Below are 25,432 nucleotides of genomic sequence, written 5' to 3'. Positions count from 1 at the left end.
TTCAGCATCGTTAGTCAGTCCCTGCTTATTATTTTTTTTAGGGACAGATTTTTTAAAGTTCAGTGCAAACCTTCAGTCTGTAACTATAAATCTGTTTTCAAAACTACAAGCTTGGCAGTTTTGCTGACTTCACAAATCTAATGTATGTTACATAAACGTGATCCAAATCTGAAACCTTCAATTTCTCTGTTTCCGAATTTTAAACCTAAAGCATTGTTTATTCACTAAATTGCTTTTATCAAGCATGAAACTCATGTAAGTCCTGAAAAATGAGTGCAGGATAAGGGTCACTGACACATTCCTGGTGTATATTAAGGGCTTTGCTTTTTAAAAAGAGTAGAGACCAAGAGCTACTCCAACCAAATGAGTGAGAAAACAAATTGTTTAATACATAGACAATGGCATACTGGAATGATGAAGGTACAGTATATTAAAAAATTACTTTAGTTTTTCCAAGAACCCAGTTGTCAAGGTGGGCTTTTTCCAAGATGGCAGCACAGGTCTCCGGGCTGACTGGAGGATCATCATTTGTTTTGTAACAGATGAGGTAATACCTAAAGACAAATGCATGATTTTTTATTTGATTAATGGAGGGTAATACATGCAAATACATTTAAACCATTCTTTTAAGTAATAAAAGCAATTGCCTGAAAGAAAACATAGCACTGAAAAAACCAAAACAGCATATGAAATAAAATGCAGTTATTTATATGCAGTACTAAGAAACTCAAACAAAAGTGGATGAGTGACATATTGCACACCCTGGAGGTTTTTTTAATTCTATACCAACACCAGAAGATTTTTAAAAAATAATTCAACCCAAGTAGAGTAGCACACCATTTCTTTCCTGCTCACTACATTCTGTGAAAGTGATTTCAGTGGCAATATAAAAATAAATATAAAACTATTTTTAAAGCTTTTCTGCCTAAATTATATTATTTCATATTTAAAAATGTCACAAAAGTTTCCTATCTTATCTCATGTGTTAGGCCATCTACCTTTGAGATAACTAATTTGATCTGAGATGCATCCCAGCTCTTGTTAGCTCCTTGGAATCAGTTTTGCAGATCCTTTTGGAATATGTAAGTGCCATTGTGACACATCATCTGTAAACATTTAATCTGGCAAACTCGTTACTCAGAATTAATTCTGACTAGGAAAAGAGGTCATGATGCTCACTCATAAAAATTACCTGTGATACACCACCTCAGCTGCTGGATAGAAAAGATTGTTTGTTCCAGGACTTTCCAAAATGCTCTGTAACAAGATGAACCATATCTATCTTGGGTTTTTTAATTTAAGAAAATTACATTAATTATGTGTGCTTCCTGACAGTACATTCTGCTTTTTTTTCTTGTTATTCAGCCTTTAAACACAAAGCCTGGGTTTACCACCTTTAAATGATAATAACAGTTTGCTCATGGAATAATAAAAAAAAAAGACAATGTTGATTTCTTACTAATCACCTATAGTTCATTTTTTTTTCATTTTTTTTCCTTTTCTTTTCGTAAAACACAATGAATTGGCTTATTTTATTATAACCAAATAATGGTGCCATTGTCTCAGGCCTACCTGCAACTCTCAACTACTAAAAAAACCCAGATTCGAAAGAAGACATACATTTAATAAAAATCCTTTTTCCTTTGAGGGCCACATTCTCAGTGCCAGAGATCTGCACAACCTCACTGTAATCAGGGGCATGCTCTCTAGAGAGCTACCCCATTATGTTTACTGCTTTTATCTATTTTACCTGAACAGTTAAGTTTGGGTTTGTTTTTGGTTTTGTTTATATTAAAAGCTCTCACAAAAAGCTACAGCACATCTTGTAGTGATAACTATCTTTTCCCATGCTGCACTCTTCCAAAAGTTGCATTCTTCCAAAACAGCAACAGTTCCAGGATTATTTTGTCAAGAAACAGGGCTACAAAAACATTACTTTGCTGTTCCCCTTTCATCTCATGCCCCTGCAGCACTCTGCTGCTAGCTCTCTGTTTCTAGTGCACTATTTCTTTTAAGTGCTTCTATCTGAATAGGTGATGCTTGCTTCTTCCCAGTTTTGACCTCCATTCCACACATCTCTGTTCTGATTGAGGCAAATACTCAGGGTCTTTATTTGTAAGAGAGAAGTAAAGATTTTTGGGGTGGAGGAAGAGGGTACTTAAAAGAGTTCATTACTCTCCTTCTAAACAAGTGACTAATATTTAGGAATTATATTTTAAACAACACTATGCACTCAATTAACTTTTCAGCCCTAGACTAGGAATCCCAAACTATCATCTACCCTGCACAAGCAGATGATGCAAAGTGCTGAAGGTTGGGAGCTAGAGGAACATTGGTGTTCCTTGGATATTGTGGCTGTAAATTCTTGGCTTTAATTTGAAGTAATAAATTTCTAAAACTCAAGTCCTTAAAGAAACTTGCAGAGAATAAGCAAGTATATTTTTACCCAAATGCTCAGAGAGCCTGAAAAATCATTCAGAGATTCATCATCTTTCCCTACCCATCAAAAACAGGTCACTAATCTTGTGCCTGAACTACTCTTGGTCATCCAGTCTACAACCTTCTTTGTCACAGGAAATGTCATTGTATTTTTTTTTCCAAAGACCATGCCAAAAACTCTGCTGGTGCTAAACAAGCACTGGACAGCAATTGTAGGAGATAAAAGAGCTTCTTCACGTTCGTTGTTACCGTTTTATGAAGTTAGCAAAGAGTATACGATGTGAGTAGCCCTGTCTTCGGATCCGTGCTGTCTCCAGAATTCCCGTGTAACGCAGCTGGACCAACACCTTTTCTTTGTCAAACTTGTTTGCCTGCCGGTCGTTGTTTGGCTTGATGCACCTGACAAAATGCGGCTGGCCAACGACCATTTTCGATAACAAATCCATCAGAGAATACTAAAAAAACAAAAGATCAGAATCCTGTTCAAAACCATTTACATTTCTTTAAGCTGATACTTTAAGAGTAGATGAAGTAAATTACCCAAAAACAATTCTAGCTTTTCTAAGCTACTTGTGTATACTACTTGAGAGAAACGCTGATTCCAAATAAACGTACTAAATTTCATCCAGGACATTCTCACAGACTTCCACGATGTCCAACATCTGACAGAACAACTTACACTCCTTACATTTATTTGCTTATCTTGGAGCTTTGTTAGGTAATTACAGCCATTTTTCTTTTTATTGTTGTCACCTATTTGAAAACTCTTGTTCACCTAGAGAGTAAATCATCCATCTATGGATGGGAAGCGGAACAAGCCAGAAAATATTTCAATTCCTTCATTAGACTGGAGGAAACTAAGGCTACCCCAGAAGAAGGGCTGGTTGAAATGCTCAGATCTTTGGATAACCTGTTCATTGTATAGACTGATGGTGATACAATAACTGCCCTGCCAAGAGGAAACTTCTGAGGAGGGAAAAGCTAGAAGATCACAATTCCAAAGTTGCATTTTTCCCACCTCACCAGCATATCAGGCTAGCAGAGGGCATACAGCCTGTAGCTCCCCATGCCAGCTGAGGGAAATCTCACTGTAAACAACCTTGACTGGTGTTTTGAAAAATTGCTTCATGGGAAGATATTATTAAAACACAAATGAAGAGGCTCATTCCTCAAGATTCAACCTGACTCAACAGAAAGAAGCAGCCAGGAGGTAATGCAGCTCAGCAGTAGGTTGGTTACATGAAACCAGTGTAGGACATCAAGAGCCATATGTTTCCTATTAAAATGTGCAATTCCATTCTGGACAGAAGCTGCACCATGCAGCAAAGTGCTTAATTAGCTCCATCACTAGTGTGCCAACTGAACACAAACAAGTAGGACATGCTAATGGATATCTTTTTTTCCATCCGGTCTGAGATGGCATATGCTTTTCTCAGTCACCCATAGATTTCTGTGTATGAGTAAACCAGTGGGGCTGAAAGTGAATTTTCATTTAGGAGCATTAGCTATCATGATCTGAACAAGGATTTCCACTACAGAAAATAGTATCAGAAAAGTGTAAACATAATTAACTCATTTGCAGCCTCTGATGCTAGAAGTGTTGAATGCACTGAATCACAGACATTAAGTTGAATGAGATTCAATATTTTTTCCATCTAGAATATTCTAACAGTGTATAGCTTTGGACCACCTTGATACCTAAACTGAAATTATCCCTCACAATCCACAAAGCTGTGCAACTGTATCTAAAAGAGATCTGGCTCCTCATTGTTCTGACATAGATGTAAGTGAACTTCTACAGGCCTTAAAATCATAGAATGTACTGACTTGGAAGAACTCATCAGGATCATCAAGTCCAACTCCTGGCCCTGCGAAGGACACCCCAGGAATCACATCATGTGCCTGAGAGTATTGTCTAAATGCTCCTGGAACTCTGACAGGCTTGGTGCTGTGACCATTCCCAGGAGAACCAATTCCAGGGCCTTCACCCTCTGGGTGAAGAACCTTTTCCTGATATCCAACATAAACCTCCCCTGACTGAGCTTTGTGCCTTTCCCTCATGTCCTGTCACTGGTCATGAGAGTGAGATCAGTGCCTGACCCTCTGCTTCCCCTTGTGAGGATGTTGAAGGTCACAATGAGGTCTCCCCTCAGTCTCCTCCAGACTGAACAGACCAAGTGACTTCAGCTGCTTCTCATACGGCTTCCCTCCAGATCCTTCACCATCCTCATGACCCTCCTTTGAATGTTCTTCCATGGTGTAATGCCTTTTTGATATTGTGGCACCCAGAACTGCCCCCAGCATTTGAGGTGAGGCCACCCCAGCTCAGAGCAGAGCAGGACAATCCCCTCCCTTGCCCGGCTGTGCCTGATGCCCCCAAGGACAGGGTTGGCCCTCCTGGCTGCATGGGCACTGCTGGCTCAGGTTCAACTTGCCCTGGACCAGGACCACAAGTTCCCTTTCTGTGGCACAGGTCTCCAGCCTCTCATTGCCTAGTCTCTACACATAACCAGGCTGCCCCATCCCAGGTGCAGAATTTGGCCACTGTCTTTCTGAAATGTCATATGGTTGGTGATTGCCCAGCTGTCTGATTTGTTGAGGTCTCTCTGCAGGCCCTCTCTGCCCTCAAGGGAGTCGACAGCTTCTCCCAGTTTAGTGTCATCAGCAGACTTGTTATTCCTTTGAGCTGTGTGTCCAATTCATCATGAACATCCCCTCAGCCACTTTATGCTTTGCTGGGAGAGAGTACTAAACAAGAGTTGGAAATTCAGAGGAGAACAAACCCTGCACCACTTCAGAGGAAAGTGCTCTTCACTGCTATTTTCTATTTTAGGACCAGCAGCACAGCCAGCGCTTGGGAAGAGCTCTGCTGAAGGAGCCACAAGGATGAACTCTAGGCAGCCTCTGTGCAGTGACCATCAAGAGCTTTCTCTAGAGCTCCTGCTTCCAATTAACTTTGCCCTCTTTCTTAAACTCTTAAAGAAATTCTATACCACTACTGTCCAATCTCCCTTTATCTTCCTTGAAACATTAATATTGATCATCATACATCATCATGACAGCAATGTGGCTGTGTAATCAAGTACAGTTAAAGATGAAACATCACAATCTTCTTGAGATATGTGTACTGCACAGACTGCTGCAACATTTATGCAGTTCACAAACTCTGAATGGATCACCACTGACTAACTCAACAGGTGCATTTCAAAAAGTAAAAGAATAAACATTTGTTGTACTCTAGAAATATTTATTAAAATATCTGATATCTTACTCTAAAATAAGAAGCAACTGTCTGTGTTTTCATGCTGGTTGTTTCTCTTGGATGATGCCCAGTATCTCCTGCTTCATTCTAGAAGGAGGAAGAAAAAAATTATACTTTTTATCTCCAGTTAGCCTGTAGTGCCCTTTCCAATGCCCCAAGAAAGCACCCCTCACAGAACATAAATAATTTAAAAAGTATTCTAAACAGCAAAAGTTACAGCATAATCACTAGCACAAATCAATTACACCAATATTTTGCTACACAATACACAAACATTCACACGTACAAAGGGCACAAGTTGGTAACAGAGCATCTAATAACTGCCACAAATAACTGGACAACATCTGAGGTCCTGCCTGTTATTTCATAATCACTGTTAATTTTATAGTTCTCTAAGGAATGTGGCTATACTCCACACCAATATTTTAATTTCTCTTTTTGCTACAATACAGCTGGGAAATAGTAATTTTTTCCCCTGGAAGTTGTTATAAAACTATAGCCAGAAAGAAGGGAAATGTTAGGTTTTTACCTCACGGAAGGAATATGAATTGCACAACACAAAGATATCCAGCTAAACAGAAAAGAAAATAGGAGAGGGAGAAAAACCAAGGAAGGGGTTACTTGCTTACTTTCAATACCAAAACAACTACTGCCTATCTAGTTTAAATCAGGCTTCAATGCAGAATCGCAAAATCAGTTTTCTTACCTTTGTATGACTGATAGATTTTTGGGAGGTCCACATTTGATAACTGATGGTAGTTTTGCTTTTGGTGTGTGCCAGGTTACCTATGGGAAGATGAAAAAAAGCAATCTACCAAAGTGCTTACATCTCATTTAAACTAAGAACAATCCTGAACCACCTTATTCAAGCTCCCAGTGCAACCATATGATTATAAATGTCATTGACTTTTTCAGAGCATGTGCTCATTTCCCTTTTAACCTTTGGGATGGAATGAACTCTGAAGAAGTTGCATGAACACAGAACAAGATTATTTTTCTCCTTCAGCTCATACGTCATCTACTAGATAACAAAATAAACAGACTGCTGTAGAAGACAAGATAGAGCATCTATGTGATTTTACCCTAAGAATGTTATTGAACTATTCTAGCTCTAATGCTACATATTAGCTAAAGAAAAATGTGCTTATACCCTTCTCTGGCCCTGAGGAAAAGTGATGTGGCATGACTCATGATTATACACCTAAACTCTAATCTTCACTACTCTTTCAACCCCTTGGTAAAAATAAGGTTATAGCTTACCACAGAGCTGGAAACCATCACTACCCTGTCCTTTCTCTGAAGTGTGGCTGGGTATTCCTGGGAGGCTATGAGCTATGGCTATGAGCTGCCATGCCCCAGGGAGGCATTCTAGCCATTAATCAGAATGAGCAGCCCTGTGGGAATGTTTCAGCTACTCTTCACTGCCTCTGTTTGGTTTACTAGCACAGACAAAGTCTTAAGGCTCTAACTCTGGAATTCTAAGTCAAGCAATACCTTCATTATGATGACTTTGAAGGACTAGGTGCATTGGCATGCTTTCCAAAGACACTGGTCTTTTCAAGGAATAATGAAAATTCTGCTGAGCTTTCCATCATGTCTCTCTGTGTTGATAAACTCTAACCATTGCTGCATGCTACCACTGCTTCTGCTAATAACATAACATCTCTGGGATCTCCCTCTTCACTGGGAGAGCCTATATCTGTCTGTGCTCAGCTACTATCAGGAAGAGGTGGATAAGAGTTGGAATAACAGCTGCAAATATGCGTCATGGTAATGAATCTGGTATTATGTGATGATATCAAGGCCTAAACCTCCCTGGAGTTCAGCTGAATATCACAGGGTGGGAAAGAAAAAGGTTTCCTTACAGCTGACTTTAGCTATCTGAAAATAAGGTGTCTACAGGATCCCTGCTGTATTCAGTGGAGAGAGACACCTTCAGAGGAGATTTTTCCCATCCCAAGAGAAACACCTGAGATAGGCAAGATGGGTTGGACTTTGGGTAAATGTTCACAATGACTCTGATTCTAGATAAAGAAGAGGGATCAAAACCCTCACTTTTAGTTGGCTATAGCTGGATGGTTTGAGTCAGTTTTGAAATACCACATGCAGAGTTTCACAATATTTAACAGGACTAAAATAGCCTTCAGAGTCTGTTTTAGTCCACCAGTATCTTGCAAAACATTAAGACTTGGGATCAGTTCTCAGAACCATTTGGATGCTTACTTTGACTCTATGGGAATTATCATTTAGTACATTAGCAGGTATCAAAAAGTCAAAAAGTTCAGGCAAGGGTATTGAGCTCTGTGCTTTCCCAGGAACACTCACTTAAAATAAAATTCCAAGACCAATTTTTGCATTCTATTAGCAAAGCTCCCTTTGTAAAGAACAGAAGCCTTGCCAAAACCCCAGCTTCTGTAAGTTATAACATTTTCATTTCCGTTAGGCTCTTCCAATTCAGCTTTTCTGTTCCACTAGAAATATGTCTCCCATGTAGTTGTACAAGAAAGTAATGTTGTAAAGTACTTACTGTATGGCATCAGTGCCATCACACAGGGAGTACTACAACACAATAACCAACTGATTGTAAAGAGACTTACCCATCATCCTGCAGTGGAAAGTAGGACACTTTGCAAGGATATAGTTCAAATAAGGTGAAATTTAGGAGTAATTTCTGCAGAGCTAGTTTTATTCCTCCACCTCTACTTATGAATTTCTTGAGGAAGAGCTTACTACAAGGACCACATCAATCACCTATTGTAACGAACTCTATGACTGAAAATAGAAGTGTGTCTTCTCAGTCTTCGCAGCAGATATTAGGAGCCCCAACCTTGTTCTCTACCACTTAGAGATAAATTGCACTGAGGCAAATTATATATGCCCTGTTCAAAACAGGACAGTGACTTACCTCATCCTTCCTGTTCAGTCCTCAACTCAAGAGATGCACTCCACTCCCTGTCTTGATCCCCTACCCTGAAGACAGGACCCTGAAAGAAGTCTCTACCACTTCCTTGGCATTTGACCAGACCAATCCCTCCCCTGCAGCTTGAGATGGCTGCAGCTCCATTCAGTATAGATTCCATGGTTGGAAAGTGAAGCCACAAAGTGTATAATGTCATCAATGAGTAGTCATATGAAACCTGGAAGTGGTCATCACGAAGGCTGGAGAAAACTAGGAAGACCACCACAATAGCAATACCTGTTTTTGTGAGAGGGTGAGTTACCAGCTGTCGTGTCAGGTTGTTTTCAGATGATCGCAGTAGCAGCACAATATCAGCTGGCAGAGTATCTCTATTTTTGGCTAGGAATCCACTTGCATTATACAGAACCTGTTTAAAAAGTGCATTTATAAATCTTCTTGGGTTTTGAAAAGTGATTGTAAATTTAAGCTTTCTGGAATAGGGCTTTTACTATATCATGACACACAAATAGTTTTTCACCCATCAGGCTCACTCTCACTTATAGTCTTTTTTTTTGATCACTGAAAGTTCTACATTTTCAATAATGAGATATGATGCAGATCACTAAAAGCAAATCTATCATTCCAAAGTAGCTTGAGATATTTATTTCTCCTAATGCAGGTAGTAGTTTTAACCTGTGTGGATTTATCACCAGGAGAAGTGTATTGCAGTCCTCCTTTACAGTTGTATATGTGGTAATGCACAATTAACAATGCACTTGACTTCAACCACATCACACAGGATTACCCATATGACTGTACCATCTTTCTGTGCTATTCATATTATGCTGTACTGGACCCAGGACTTAAAACTCTTCTTAGGGATTTCTGCATTAACTGTAGAGGAAGTTTGCAGAATCACAAACAGCATATTGAATCTCTCTAAAATTGAAATCTCTCTAAAATTCCAGGAATGGTGTACCTAATTCAAAATGTAACTTCAGTGTTCTATCTTGATGGTTTAAGGGATTCACAGGAAAATTTGACCTGCCAAGAAGGGTAGAAGAAACTGGGATACATAATTTAGAAAAACACATCAAAATACAACTCAGCAACAGTCTTTAATGATTAAAAAGAGTTGTAAAGGAAGAGGAAATAAATTGTTCTCCAGTTCCAGAGTAAACTGCACTAGGGGTAATGAATTTACATGGCAGGAATGGAGACATAAGTTAGACAGCAGAAGAAACTCCCTAATGAAGGAGTTTGTTGAACACTGATGGGGCTCTGGTGTAATTCCCCATTTTCAGTGGCTGGTAACAGGAATGGTAAAAGGAGACCTAGCTCTCCACTCCTTGCAGTGAGTTATGCTATGCTGGTGAAGTGCAACTCAGCTGGAGATGAGGTTCAGAGGAGTTACAAGAGGCTCTTTGTAGCTGGCTGTCTTACATAAGGGGTAAGGCATTTTCCATCAGCTGATGGGCAGTATTTGTCTCTTCCCAGGCCTGCTCCAGCACTGCACAGACCCAACATGGTTTCCCATGTGAGACCTCACTCTGTACCCTTTAAAAGAGCTCAGAAGGAGGTGGGAGCTCCTGCTTTTCCAAGGCAAGGTTCAGGTGACCAGAGTCATCCTGCTGCAGTGTAACAGCAGCTCCTCCTGTGTTTGCAGGGCACATGCAGCCAGTCACCTTGCATGGGAAGGAAGGATGCTGATCACTGAATGAAGCAGGAAGCAGAGCCTGCACTCTGGCTGATGACAAAGTATAGAACTAAGACAGGCTGATGGCGTGTAGGAGGCAGTAGAAAGAATGGAGCTGAATCCTGATTAGAAATAGTGGGAACAAGCATGGTGCAGAACTTTGAGGAACTAAGGGGATGAGCACTGAGTTGCATTACATACCAGTTAGGTTTTGGGTCTTCTATACTGCAGTCAGTTCATTTACCTGGTGACATTTAAGAAAAATACACTCCTGCTATTGCTTTCTTTTAAAATGAGGGATAATAACTTTTCCATTTACTTTTTATATGTAAGGCACTGCCAGCATTCCCACGTCTGGACTGAAGAGATGACTGCTGAGAACCAACCCTGGTGACCTCTTCTACTTCCTTCCAGACCTACCATCCCACAAACCCCAGCTAACATCATCAGGTGTCTTACCTTTCCTGCATAATGATAAATTCCAAAGGTTAGATCTACTCTTTTGGGTCTCCAAAAATATTTTGATTTCAAATTATCTTCAAATTTTTCTGAAAGGAAACACATAGCTTATCTTACTGAAGTTACTGTATAATCATTCTCTTCTGAAGCTGTAACCCTCCAAGGATATTTCCTGACTTCTCAGCCACTGCAGAGGCACAAAACAGCCACTGATGTTTTCAAGGACAGAGATACCATAATGGTCTTGTAACAAAAGATACTGGATAGAGAATATGGGAGCTCTTGGACAAGTTACTTACTTTGTTCCAATTTTTTAAAGTGTGACCTCAGAAAATCATGGAATCGTAGAATCATTAAGATGGGAAAAGATGTCTAAGATCATTGAGTCCAACCCTTAACCCAACACCACTCTGTTCACCACTAAGCCACATCCCCAGGTGCCACATCCACATGTGTTTTGAACACTTCCAGGGCTTGTCTTTCCAAGATTTTGATCTAAATACATCAAACAATGCAGAAATCTTTCCTAAGGATTCCTTGAGAAGTTGTGAGGAAACATTTACTGGTTGCTTGAGTGCTTCTGTATTGTAGACTAAAAGGCATGAGGATAAAAAAACAACAAGTTCATATGAATTGCTTTAACATGAGCATTGTTACTGGATGTTATTAGGTTTTCTGATTGGCTAAAACTCTAATTTGACACTTTGCACATTCAAAAATGAGTAAAACCAGGATTTATCTGCACAGAAATACCACTGAAATAATGAAGTCAATGGTAATTGCAGCTACTCAACAGCATTGAAATATTCAGGATCTGAATTACAATGACTTTAGGTGTTTTAATTTTAATTTGTGAATAGAAAACACTCAGAAAGCATAATTTGCTGAAAGGCACTGAAGCATGTTTGCAGTCATTACTCTTAAAAAGTATTAAACTTCTTGCTCAGGTACTGCTCATCAAAAATCTCAGAACTGAACACGACTGAACTTTCAAACAGTGTTCTTGGTCTATGAACCTAGAGTTTTAACTCAGTTTGATTTTTACTTTACAAGCTCTGCAGCAAAAAATTCCTGAAGGCAGGAGAACTTGCAACCTGGATCAGCAGCCTAGGTTCATTTGCGCTCTTGATGTTTCTCTATGAACTCCAAGGACACAACCATCCCAGCATGTATGTCTCCCTCAAACACACAGTGACACTGACATGGGGGCTCACTAAAAGCATAACTAGCATGTAGTCGGAACTGTACATGCCAAACAGAAACTGAACAGAAGACAAGCTGTAAAACTGTGAAATGAACCATTTACTTACCTACAAGTGTCTGATCTGTTGCTTGTGGGAATCGACTTTCCTCATCCAGCAGAGACAATAAACCCATTGGTTTCTGCAAGAACATATCCAGGAGAGGCCTGTTGTCCTCATATTCTATCACTCTTGCATCAACACCTTCATAAAGGTATTCATTCTGCAGCAAGAAACAGAAGGCATGCTTTGTCTGTGTATACAGAAGCACTACAGAAAATAATTCACTAACTGTCAATTGTAGCAAATTAAAACTACATTGAGAAAGTATGCCTCAGGACTAAAGACATCAAGGTTTTGCAGAAATAAATGTCAGCTGGGATTTTGGTTTTGAATATATAAATTCAATACTCCTATGGCATATTTGGTAAAGTAAGGTACTTTACAGGAATAGCAAAAATTAAAGAAACAGAGTTGAAGAAGATAAAGTATATTGTTTGCAAATAGAGACCTCAGGGTCTATTTATTTCCCTGATCTGAAATGTAGAAAATTTCTTAACCATTTAGAGCTATATTTACATTCCCAATTCATTGCTTAGATCTAAGTGATGGCTAAAATTTAAAAAAATTACTACTTTGGCTTTACTCCAGTGGCTTTACTCATTTGATCACCCTCCTCAAACACCTGGAAAAATTCTTATGTGGAGAAGAAAGGTGCACATACTTTCTAAAAATTAAAGAATTGTGTACATACTTCCTAAGAATAAAATAAATTGCCTCAGGTTTGCATCTAACGTATTTTCACTTCTTTAAAGGAACTAGGGAAAGGTATTCCCCAAGATTTAAAAACAACAGAAAAGCTGGTGGAATGGACTTCTTTGTTTGCTTTTTGTTTTGTTTGGTCTGGCTGTTTTTCTCCTGAAGACTGCAAATATCTCTGGAATCCTCCCATACTAAGAAAAAACAAATATCAAATGTGTCCACAGTATTTTGCAATGGTTTTATCTTGAATATAATTTAGATTATAGCTGGAGAACACAAGAATGACCTTCCTTAATCCTTTAGCTAGGTGGAGGACAGCTGTAGATTTACCAAGAGAAGGTTGCTCTAGGGACTGCCATGCCCCATTGTTTTTGCTTGCATTAGGCAGAGCAGTAGCAGTTATCTACCACACAATGCTGCTGCTTGTGCCAGGGCTTCCTTCAGTCCTGTGCAGGCTGTACTGTGAAACACAGAGCTTTTGATCTACCTTAAAGATCATCCCTCTGCCAAAGGATAGAACTTTTTAAGTGTTGTATTCATGTATGGCGTTAACATTACAGTTTTGCCATCCTGAATTCATGGTAAGAAGAGTGTCAAAATGAATGATGGCTAACATTAATGAGTTCAAAGACCTCTAACCTTGGAAGACCTCTCCTTATGTGTCATTCACTTGAGTCTGAATGAGTAAAGTAGGCAACACTTTGAGCATTTAAAAAAGTTCACTTTCATATACAACAGGAAAGTCCCTGTTTCATATCTTTTAATCTCAGAGAAACAGCAAAAAGCATAAAATCAATAAGACTGGTCTAAAATATCAGGCATAAAAAAAGTCTGCTGATCCATTTGAAAGAGGACACAAAATATATACCTAAACCATTGCAGTATCCAGATTGATGTAATTTCCCAGGACACTCTTCACTCTAATGATAGGTTATAATTCAGTTTATATGCCATACAAGTGTGTAATCAGTAAGAATCTTGCCTACAGCCCCACGAGGGCTCCTCATTTGAGACACATAACATTAACCTCATTCGTGTCTCCCCTGAAGCAGTGGACAGGTGGAGTTTTGCTTTTTATTTAATCAATGACCCGAGTAGCGGGACAAGACAGGAGAGTAATAAATGTATCACTGATATAGGTGAGAAGTTAATTATATACCTGTAGGAGCTGGTGGCAGAAAGGGAATGAGTCTGTGTTATCTCCCAGAGATAACATGGGAGTAGGGGCAGTTTAACTGAGGACTACAGCTGCACTGACACACAGATGTTCACAGAACCAGCTGTTACTGCTTAGGATTATCTAGAGTGCTGTTATGAAGGGGGCAGGGGGAAGAGACTGCTCAGGATGGATCTATCAGAGGAGACTGTTTCTGTGACACTTAGACATCCTCAAACAAGCTCTCACAACCAACCTGTCTAATCACAAACTTTTTCCAACTTCAAATGTTTGTGAGAGAGGCTGGTTTAGAGAGCTTATAAAAGTGTTCTCCTTGAAAAAGAAAGGAACTCTTAGTAGCTGTAGTACCATGCTATAACAGCAACATCTGCTCCCCTCCCTGCCCAAGCAGCACACAGGGCCTGACCTCCGGGCCTGCAGTGTATGTGACCACTCAGTTTGTCCCCTTTGTGTCTCGTCAACTGAACAAGTGTCAGCCCTGACACAGGTTTGGTAATGCTGCCATCTGCCCAGTAGGAGTTCACTCCATCACTTCCCACGGGCTCCTGAAGGAGAGCTGAGGACCAAGCCAGGCACCAGTGTGACAGATGACTCAGAAATTATACTGTACTACATTTTCTGATGCAGTGCTGGTTTCAACCACATCATTAGGATACAAGCAGCAAGTATAAAAGCTTTAACGATGGACATCATAAAACTGTAATGAAAGAGGTCTGATTTGAATTAATAAGATGAATCAGCTACAGGATTTTGTAATCCCCCTTGAGGTTTTGTGACAAGAAAGCTCTGCCAAATAGCTACTTCTTGAAATTCTAAAGCATAATCCATTAGAAAGTATTCCTGTGGATGCGATGTCAAAAGGAATAATTGAGTTACACTATTAATTGGGATCCCATCTCATCTTAGTATTACATGATATCTTTCCTTTGATCAAAACTATGTAACATTAGCTCGTACCACCTGGTTTCAATGGTAACAAAAAATTGTTAAATGCATTAGGAAATGGTCTTCATATTTAATAAAATAATGCCATTTTTCTGAGAACATTTTATGATGACACTTTGGTTTAAATGAGGACACCAGAGACTTTTATTCAGAAGGAACTTCTTCCAGCTGAAACTAGAAGATTAAATTGTCATGAGACTGTAAAATAAACATTGCATACATTTAATGCAAAAAGTATCATCCTTCCAACTGACAGAAAACTTGTTACTTTCCAAAATGTTTTAGATATCTGTCCTTACACCTTTTACTTCTTACGGGGGAATGACAAATAAGAAAGTGATGGGAAAGCTGTCTTGCTGGACAATGTGAGTTGCAGATCATGGAGCTGACAGAAATTAACTTACATCAGTATCTAATCTGTAAGGGGAACACCTTGAAGGACAGAACTGAAGGACCAAAAGTCCTGCTTTGCTTTATATTAACCAAAAACCCTCTATGTGCTAGCAAAACTAAAAGCAGTGACTTAGTTGAGAGGTCACATTCTCTCCCCAGCCAGTAGAGATAGGGATATATGTATTTGTCTCCATTGACTACTGGGAATCTACACTACCTTTATCTTAAATTGTATACCCACTTCAGTCTTTCTGTTAAATTAGTGATAGGAGATTGCATTCAGGCCTAAAAACCTTTATTCTTAAATGCAAACATTAAGTCACCAATAAAGAATAAATTATCTTAATTTTGACTTGAGATCTCCATGTTGGCCCACAGACACTCTACTCAAGCCGACACCCTGAGCCCCAGGTTGTGACAGTACCACCGTTCCTTTTTTCTACCCCTGTCACTACTGTGGCCTTTTTTTTTTTTGTAGGCCATACTTCCAAGGAAAGCAAACCAGTGAACACTCCTCAGATTCAGATGCAGAAAAAAGACCACTGACAATGGCAAAACAACGTCACCTGCAACACTGAAAGTACAATTCAACCTTATGAGTGTTTTTACTACTTGGTTTCATTGGTCAAGTTGCCAAAATATGATTCACCTTCTCTCACTACATAATCACTGCTTACTAGGCGAACATGGGTTAATGACAAACTAAACTATAATCAACTGATTTAGGCCTCAACTTTCCACTAGATATGTGAAATTTCATCAAATTGCATGTGATACAATATTGAACAGGGCAAAACAGGGAGAGGAATGAAAAAGCAATGTATCTGTATATTTTATGTCTCTTGAGAGAAGTGTAAAAGGATTTAAATTCTTCAGTCTTCCTTGGGTCGATCTACAAGGCTCAATGCAGTGTTGTGTTGCAGATTTCTGAGGTAGAGGATGTCTGTCAGTCACTGCACAGGGCTGTGAAGAGACACTAGCCTGGGTCCCCAGTGACAGAACAGCTCCAGAGCACAACAGTCAGGGCTAATGGAAAGTCAGTGTTGGTGACTTCTGCCATCAGCCTTCTTGTAAAAGTAACTTCCGTCTTTTAGAGTCTAAGACACAAACTCTTGCATATGAAGTAATTTGTAAAGTCAGGCAGATACTTCAGCAAAACACAGAGGTCATCCTAATGTTTGTTTTTTACATCAGTGATATTTTTTATTTTAATTTACAATTAAAGTACATTACAGGTGTCAACATGGGAGAGTCCTTACAGTGAACAGAAGAGATTCTGAAGCCACCTGCTTTCTCAAAAGCTGTTTTTGTGATGTAAAACTGGGACAACCATGTAATAAATGTGATATCTTATAATGACTATGAATCATACCACAAATCACTCTGTGCCATTGGGTTGTAATGCATTTCCTGTCTCTGAAAGGGAGAGATTTACACCCACACTAGCATGAACTTAATCTATATAGCTTCTTCTGCACTTACGTAGTAATATCTTTGTAGACTGCTACAAGGTAATTATAATGAAGTTTGATATAATCTGATGCAGTGGTTTGATGTAAATTAAGATAGACAGGGACTTGGTCGGTATTACTGGTTGGATGTGGACACTTGTAATAGAAATATTAGGACTGGTATAAATGAAATAGGAATGGGAATGTGCACATAAGCATCAGAAAAAGTAGTCTTAAAAGAATATCCATGTGATAGCCTGTGATTTGAATGAAGAACATTTGTTCATAACAATAAAACTGAGCCAAGAGTTCCTTACATCAAGAACAGAAGGCCTTCACTTACATAAAAAGACAGTGCAGAGAGTCAGCGAGTGGAACATCCCCTAAACCTGAGAGCAGGAGCATGACTGTGAGGTTCTGGCACACAACACACAATTTTCTTACAAGCTCACCAAGGAAATGGACGGTAGGCATAAACATCTATATAATCCAAACAAGTAAAGCCAGATAATGGCCTTGCCTAAAGATTATGGACGCTGAAGTGAATAAGAGTGTGAGGCAAAGAACAATTGCTAAAGGCTGTAAAAGATATGTCCAAAGAGCTATTTCAGGAAGAAGAACCTAACAGACATGATGAAGACTTGCCAGCTGGTGTCCATTTTTCTATATGTCACTCCCAAATTTTCTTGGGCTGACCGTTTAAACACACCCCCCCCCCCCCCCCCCAAACACCCACACATGCCATGGAGCATTCTATGTGACTCAATGAAGTCTGTGAGAGAATGAATGAAAATGGGTAAAATTGATGTACTTAGAGATTCTGTAAATAAAGGTTACCTTCCCCTTCCATGGAGTCTGTAGTTGTACTAATTTCCTACAGGGAAAAATGCGCAAACTATATATTGTCAAAACAAGCAGGTAATTTTTCCCCTCATCTGCTCAGTAGCAGAATAACCACCCTGACCATGGTGCAGCAAGGTACATGCAAGAGAGCAAACTGTTCCTACTACATGGTGACACCACAAACCTCTGCATGAATATTGGTCTGGCTAAAAAAGTTTGTAACAGGATACACAGAAACAAGTAAAGGCAGATTACACTGAACTTGAGTCTAATTTAAAAAGAGGAGGAACATTAAGACAGTATTTAGGTGTACAGGAATAGGGCTAGGAAAGCCAAGGCCGGTCCCTCAGCAGCAAAAAGCAATTAGGGAGAATGCGGTCCTGCTGCTGGACAAGTCTGTAGATGACATGGAAAAGGCTGAGATATTAAACACCTTCTTTGCATCGGTCTTGACTGGTAATCCCAGGTTCCTGAGACCAGGGGAAAAGTCTGGAGCAAGGAAGACTTAAACTTAGCACAGGACAATCAAGTTAGTGAACATTTAAGCAAAGTGGACATATGCAAGTCCATGGGATGTGGTCAGTGCCTGGATTTGACAGGAATAAATATTGTTGCTGCAGTCTGTGCTATTTCCGTCTCCCAACTGTTAGAATAAACAATAGCCAAGTACTCTTTCTTTGTGAACATGTGTGCTTTGGAAAGAAGATGCCTAAGCAATTACAGTAGATCTAGTTAAATTTTCTCTGGCTTTTAGATGACATTAAAACCAAAGAAACAGTTGTGTCAATGATCTTGCACATAAATCTATAAAAACAACTACAAGATACAAGACTGCAACACTTCCTGAAATAATCAGGAAGAAGATAAAACACTGAGCCATAAAAAAAAAATTCATATTACACATAAATATACACACCTCTAGACTGACACATCCATGTACACATCTGTATACATGGACACATTCCAAACTTGTATCTATCCCATCCTTAAAACAAACAGTGATTAACACTGACAAAAGAATCTGTTTCTATTAACAATTAAAATTAAAATTCAGGAGAATTTTCATCCATGTATCATAAACACCAATAATTTCAGTAAAACAGCGAAAGTATAATTTCACCTATGGTTTGAATTCTGACTGTCCTGCCATAGAGAATTCTGAAATATTTCAATTTTCAGTAAGATCATTTTTTCCCTCTCAACATTTTATTTCTTCAAATAACAATATTGAATAATGATTTAAAGGTGGTTAATTTAATTCTCCTGGAATTATTTACAAAGCTGAGATTATTTTTTGAGGTTTTCCCTCTCCTCTTCAAATTCATAAACTTTTATATTTATAATGCTACTCCTTTGCTTTGCTTTACAATATATTATTTAAATTAAATCCATCATTATTTAGCTGAGATGGTCTAGTTTCTCAAGAAGAACAAAATAATTGTGAGATCTGCAGTTTTTAATAATGAAATTTCAGTGTTCATTAAGCATATTAGTAAACTGTTATGAACACTGCACTTTCAAAATTTTGTTACCATTCATTTACTTTTTTACTAGAGAAGCATATGTTACAACACTCATTATTTCTCCAGAAAACAACATTGCATTTGCATCAATCAGATTATCACAGTGTTATGTTGCTTAGTTACTGTAAATTTCAAGTTTAATGCATTTTATGTTGGCATTTTACTTGCAAATAGCAAGCATTGCTTTATGGAAAACATACTTAAAAAACATTTTTTATAATCTGCTATTTACAAACTATTATGGAGAAGGAACATTGTAGTTTCTTGAGAGAAGGTTTTATATGTTCAGTAATACTAGAGCTTCATCAAAAAACCAACACGTACCTGTTCCCAGGCAAAGACATGTTGATTGAAGTAGAACTGAATCTGTTCATTGGCAATGTTGATACACAGTTGTTCAAAAGAATTTTTTTTGAAATTCTCAAAGCCAAAGATGTCAAGAATTCCAATATTCAAGCCATCATCATTTTCACTGCAAAGATGAAATATACTTTTCGTTGTTGTATCTTTATTTTACATTAACTACCTTCATTACTCTTTCACAAAAGGAAATCATGGGTCAAATCTGTACACCAGTTACACAGGATAAGTTCTGCTGAACCAGATATCTCTTAAAATGACAATAATTTTAGTTTGAAATACATAAATTCAGATAAATTCAAAGATTACTGCAATGCAGACTAGATATACTGAATATCACAACAACCAAGTCAACTGATAAGTGAATAGGGGATTTACAATTTTATTTTTTACACTAATATTTGTAAGTAATTATTCTAAAAAGCTGACTACAGTACAGAAAGAACATGCACTTCTTTTTGTTTCTTTTGTAGTAACACAGGCTTTACTCACCAGCATCCTAAAATTAAAGACTGTTGTCATTAAGTACTATTTCTTCATATTATTTACTCATAGCAAAATTGCTTAGTTTAACATTAAAGTAAAAAAAAAAAAAGACTAGCTAGACCTTTTACACAGCTAAATAACTACTTATGCACTGGGGTGTAATATGAATTTAAATTACCAATTAAATTCTAGAGAAGCATTGGAAAAACTTTGGTTTGATATTTTAAGTAGGGCATACTGAAGATATGTGATCACTTCTGCAGCTGGAAAAAAGCTCTAATATTTATTTGCTGAAGCAAAAAAAATAAGAGGATATAATTTTATAACAAAGTGAGGCTGACATTAGTGTCTTTTCTAGGCAAGTAAAATATAAATCACACTCTTTCTATGAAACCTCTTTGAGGGGCTATCTGTAACCATTTTTGTAATAAAGATTTAGGAAATCAGAAATTAAGACTCAACCTCAAGACATTCATGAATTGTACTTAAACCTCTTTGTGAAGTCCATCTCAAAAAAGGAAGTGTTTTATTGCGGAGGGATCTGAATTTGGTTACTATTTCATCTGCCTCAAAATTACATTTTCGATGAATAAACTGCTAAAATTTATCTGCCCCATTCCTTTTTCAGAGCAAATTACATAAAAATAGAAAATGCAAATTATTTTACTACCACAAAATCAAGCAAAAGTTGTTTGGGTTTTTTTTACAGTGAGCATTTCAGGTTGAATTTTCTCCCTCCTCACCAGCGTAATAAGTAAGTATTCAGTCTGAAAATGGCTCTGTAACAGACAAGTGAGAGAGGCACACAGGCTAGAAGTGCTGCCCCATCTATCATGGATTTTATCCTATCACTTACTGATTAAAGTTCTGTTTATTGTTGCCCTGCTGTAACAAAACACTTAAAAGTTTAGACAAATTTTAGGATTGCAACCATGGCTCTCCTCTGATGTTTAAGAAGAAAAAAATTCAGGAAATCCAGATCTGCAAGCCAAAGCTATTTGTTACTGACGTGGCATTTAAAATGTCACCTTGTAAGTGTAAAATGGACAATACCTTCAGTAAATGTGTTTGAAAACTATTCCCACACATACATAAAACCATGCTCATAACGAAAGTGACAAAAGCAACATCAGTGTAAATAAGAGCAGAATTTGACCTATAAAATCAGTATAATGAATATCAAAAGTTTACTCTGAAAAAAATATAAAAGAAAAAGGGTTAAAAGGGTTAAAAATACAAAAGAAAAAGAAAGGGTTAAATGAGTAAAGATCAACAGGAAAACACCAGATGCTTTTGCCAACCATATCTACTATATTTTCACTATATACTATGAACAGGACAAACCATTTTTGACATGGTGAGATCACAAACAAAAAAGAGGCAGAGAAAAAGAACTCAACTACACTACATGCTCTCATGTAAGACAGTATTATTCCCACAGAAGAAGAATCTTTTTATTCTGCAAAATCTCCTTTTACCTTAAGTGTTTGTCAGGTTTGAGTAAAGTGTTGATGCGATTGACTATCCAGCTGAAGAGGCGCCCATACAGAGCTTTGGCCATGGCATCTCTGACATCTGTGGCTTTTTCCACAGTGTTTGGACGAATAATTGTTTCTCCTCGAGTCACTACACAGTGAGAGGTGAGGGCCTCTTGCAGTTCATCTGCCTGAATACACAGCAGGGATGCACCTGGGAAGGAATGTCAGAGGCATAGCTCAGAGACAGATTTTGGAAGGTGACTATGTAAGAAGTACCCAAGTTGTGAGGTGTGAATACCCCTCTCTGCTACAACCCACTCATACAAGTCACTGCTGTTCTCCTTTTGCTCCAAAAAAGGGGTGCTTCTTTCCCTGTTACACAATATTTTTCTATGGCAAGAAAACATACAAGAAGATAGCATGAAAACTTCATTATCTCCCCAGTTGTAACTATTGAGAAAGTGTAGAAAATTTCTGGAGAATCTTTGCCCCTTTGCCTCCTCTACCTCCCAGCAGCTTATAATGTATGGCATCCCTTGCAAAGAATTAGTCAGCTGTATTTCCACAGGCACATGTGGGGAACAAGAAACGAGCAGCTGAGAAAGAAACTGGGAAAAAACTATTCAATGTGTTAATGAGGTTCTCTGTCAAATGTTCATATAACCTTGGAAAAAGTCCAAAGATTTTTTCAGGCATCTGCAGTATTAGTCATGCTTCCTGTATGCCAGTGGACTTGTTAGTCAAACAAGATACATAACATGGAATTATTTTTCTTTTTGGCATTTGAATTCAGATGGGCTTAGAATTTATCTATCTTCAGTTTTTTACTATTCTTGCAAAATTTTCATGTGAATACAGTTTCCATTGATACCTCTCTTACAATAAAATAAGTTTGCTATGAAAACACTAAAGAAAAACAGTGTTAATTCAAGAAAAAACCACTCACAGTTCTCAAGGGCTACAGGATTGGAAATGTTGCTCTTGTCAATCATATGTTCAGATACTACTGCAGAAAATTCAATGTTACCCACATTTAAAATGGCAGCCAGGACACTGTACACACTTCCAAGTTCCTGAAAAGTATATTAAAAAAAATGCAATACTTAATAGCCAGGTAATTTGCCTCTGTGGTTTGTGCGATGGGCATATGCATGTGTGCTGTTTCCTGCTGTCTGCCACATGCCCACTAGTTTTAGGAGCCCTGTTCTCAGCAATTATTCCTATTCTGTACTTAGCAGAGTCTTTCAAGAGTAAGACAGTCAAAGTGGGCAAGACGAACCATAGTCTAACCTCTCTTCCGTAGTTGTTGACTGGACAGGAGTGACACAAAGTAGGGAAAGCAAAAACAGTGGTGTGCACACCCTCTTACACAGAAAGAATTAAGAGGTTATTTATATCTATCCTCCTCTGTGTCTGCAGGTGCAAAAGTGTCTAAAGATTTAATACCTAGATCAACAGAAGTATAAAAAAACCTGCATTGATGTTTCTTGCATCACGGAAACAAAGGTACTCCAAATAATAGGTCTATATGATCTCCCACCAATGACATCAGAAAACGTTTCACTGGGAGAAGAGTGAGGCCTCACGTCTCTGATTTGGCAAAGCACTTTGCCCTTCAAAATTTCAGTTAGGAACTCACCAAAGCATCTTAATATGGACTTCGCTTAAACAAATCTGGATATCAAATTATTTAGGAGATTCTGCCATGGTTTAGTTGATAAGGCAGTGTTAGGTCATAGGTTGGACTTGATGATCTCAAAGGTCTTTTCCAACCTAGTTAATTCTGTGATTCTGTGGAAAGGGACTCTTTCTTGAAAAAGGCTGTTACTACTCTGGACAGTGAAGTGATATACACAGTAAATTAAGCACCTATGCATGAATACATAAATTCCAAATAATATTTGAGATTAGGAAAATAATGCTTTCATTGCAGGTTGGACTTAGATTTTAACTGCAAATTTTCATCTGAATGGTGAATGTTTATCATTATACCTGATGATCTGAGTATTTTTTACTCAGAAAATGCCAAGTGTACCTGTAAAGCAGACTAGGAGTCTGTGACACTGTATTTTTTTGAGGCATGGTGTAATATAGTGTGTTTTATAAATTGCAGGTTGAAAACTTTTGTAGTAGTTATATAAGAAGCAGTTTTGCAAATCTGATTGGTATTTTATAACAATGAACTTTTTATAATTGCACAGGATATCATCTATATTATTCAATAGTTTGCTGGTACCATTTCAGGCATCATTTACTCAGATAAAATCTCTAATTGCTCTAGAATATTTGAGCTTGTTTTCAACACTTTCCAAAGTTAATCCAGCAGGTAATAAATAGTGATTCCAGTGACAGCAAGACAAACTGGATAAGCTCACTCTAAAAAATTATGCTGAGGATAATTGGCACACAGTTTACTTAGGATTAAACACTAATTTTTATTTTAAGCTTAGGGACACAGTTGAAATGCAAAGAAATGGATAGCTTAACTTCTGCCATCATGCTGTACAATATGTATTGCTGCTGACATTTTTCTGCCCTTTTCCAGTGTGTTTGAAATCTGGCTTGATCTGTCTCATACAGCATAATTATTGTTCCCCTCAGGCAGTCCTTTCTTACTAATTTTGCCATGCAGCCTGAAATAAAACAGTGTGATTTTAAGACAGGGAGTACTAACAGTAGTTACTTTTAAAACCTGTCAGTCAGTTAAAAGTAAATTTCAAAGAAATAAAGCTTTGTTTACGTCTCAATTTTAACTGAAGATTTTTTTATGTCCATGGCTTTCTGCTAATAAAACACTGAACATGCTTATATAGAAATTCCTCTCTGCACTGGGATGAATGTCAAAGCTTAAGGCTGCATTACTAAAAAGTGAACTTAGGAAAGGAATTCAATGTCCTATGGGATATTTTTTTCACTGAAAAAATTTGTCTTTGCACATGTATCTGATATCAGAACCTCAGCTGGGGGAAGAAGACTCTTCCTTCACTGCTGCAAGCACAGGCTCAGAGAGGCTAATTCACCCTGGGGAGGATGCAAGGCAGGCTGACATGGCTGAGGCTCACCAGTAGCCACAAGCAGATTGCCCGTGGCACTCAGTCTGCTTCTGAAACTGCAGGGCTCTACAGGTACATAATTCTTTACAGATCCAGCTCCTGGTGGCTTGCTGGGTTAATCAAGTGAAGATCTGTGCTAGAGCTGCACAATGCAGCCAGTGACCTGGTTCTAACTGCATCTTCAATGTGTATGGAAGGCCTCTTTTGGATGATCAGGATTATTGTTTCCACCCGTCCAAGTGAACAAAAGAACTGGAAACAAAAACAGACTTGCAGCTTCTCATGCTTTAAATTAGGACTTATCAAGGTCTTTGGTGCTGTGACGAAACTGCTATCAGTGCTGAACCATGAATGTCCTTTCACGCTGCTTCTGGAAAGGTGAAAGCACAAGTAAAAGGATGTGGTAGTACAGGTGTGATATTACTAAATGCAGTTGTGAATCACATGTAGAGGAGAAAGAGACTGTGAATGCCACTGCTACTACAACCTAATGCGAAGTGACTATGGAGGAACAAAAAAAGTGATTAAATCTGTTCTGCTAGCTATTTCAAATATTTATATTGAGGGAAGACAGCAATAGTCAGCTGAAGTGAGCAATTTTTTGTGAAAAGCTCCTTACCACATACAGTTTTGTCAGAAAAATTAAAACATTCATCCATTCTGCAGCTCTAGTGCTATATTTCACAGATATTCTATGGATCATACCTCTACTATTTGTAGAGGTATTTGTAGAGGTATTTTTTCTTTATAAGTAAAGTCAGAGATAAATGATACCTGTGATGCACCACTTCTCCTAAAAAATAGGCCATAGCATGGGATTTCTTTCCTTTATAAATCCAGTCCTTTTTCATCTTAATTCTACCAAAGACAGACTGAGGAGACACATTTAACAGCTAGCTGAGAAATGATAATGAGACCATAAAGAAAAAACGGGTTCAGTTAATGTTTAGTGATGAGATTCATCT

The 25,432-nt window shown here is 38.2% G+C and overlaps 1 protein-coding gene across 1 annotated transcript in view; it reads right to left on the bottom strand.

The window, feature by feature from the left end:
* MYO3A (myosin IIIA) overlaps positions 1-25,432 on the bottom strand; it is a 114,144-nt gene that overhangs the window by 23,424 nt on the left and 65,288 nt on the right. Inside the window, exons 17-26 of the mRNA XM_066199217.1 lie at positions 22,361-22,487; positions 21,415-21,625; positions 19,415-19,562; positions 12,066-12,219; positions 10,756-10,844; positions 8,898-9,027; positions 6,408-6,487; positions 5,711-5,788; positions 2,689-2,894; positions 443-554 (exon numbers count right to left, since the gene is read on the bottom strand). Coding sequence (XP_066055314.1) covers positions 443-554; positions 2,689-2,894; positions 5,711-5,788; positions 6,408-6,487; positions 8,898-9,027; positions 10,756-10,844; positions 12,066-12,219; positions 19,415-19,562; positions 21,415-21,625; positions 22,361-22,487 — 1,335 coding nt within the window. The remainder of the gene's footprint in view (positions 1-442; positions 555-2,688; positions 2,895-5,710; positions 5,789-6,407; positions 6,488-8,897; positions 9,028-10,755; positions 10,845-12,065; positions 12,220-19,414; positions 19,563-21,414; positions 21,626-22,360; positions 22,488-25,432) is intronic.

The sequence above is a fragment of the Chamaea fasciata genome, unplaced genomic scaffold, assembly GCF_029207755.1.
Source record: "Chamaea fasciata isolate MVZ Bird 193981 ecotype frontalis unplaced genomic scaffold, bChaFas1.0.hap1 SCAF_1, whole genome shotgun sequence".
Classification (NCBI taxonomy): domain Eukaryota; kingdom Metazoa; phylum Chordata; class Aves; order Passeriformes; family Sylviidae; genus Chamaea; species Chamaea fasciata.
The sequence above is the reverse complement of the archived record's forward strand: the minus strand, read 5'-3'. Positions and strand labels throughout refer to the sequence as shown.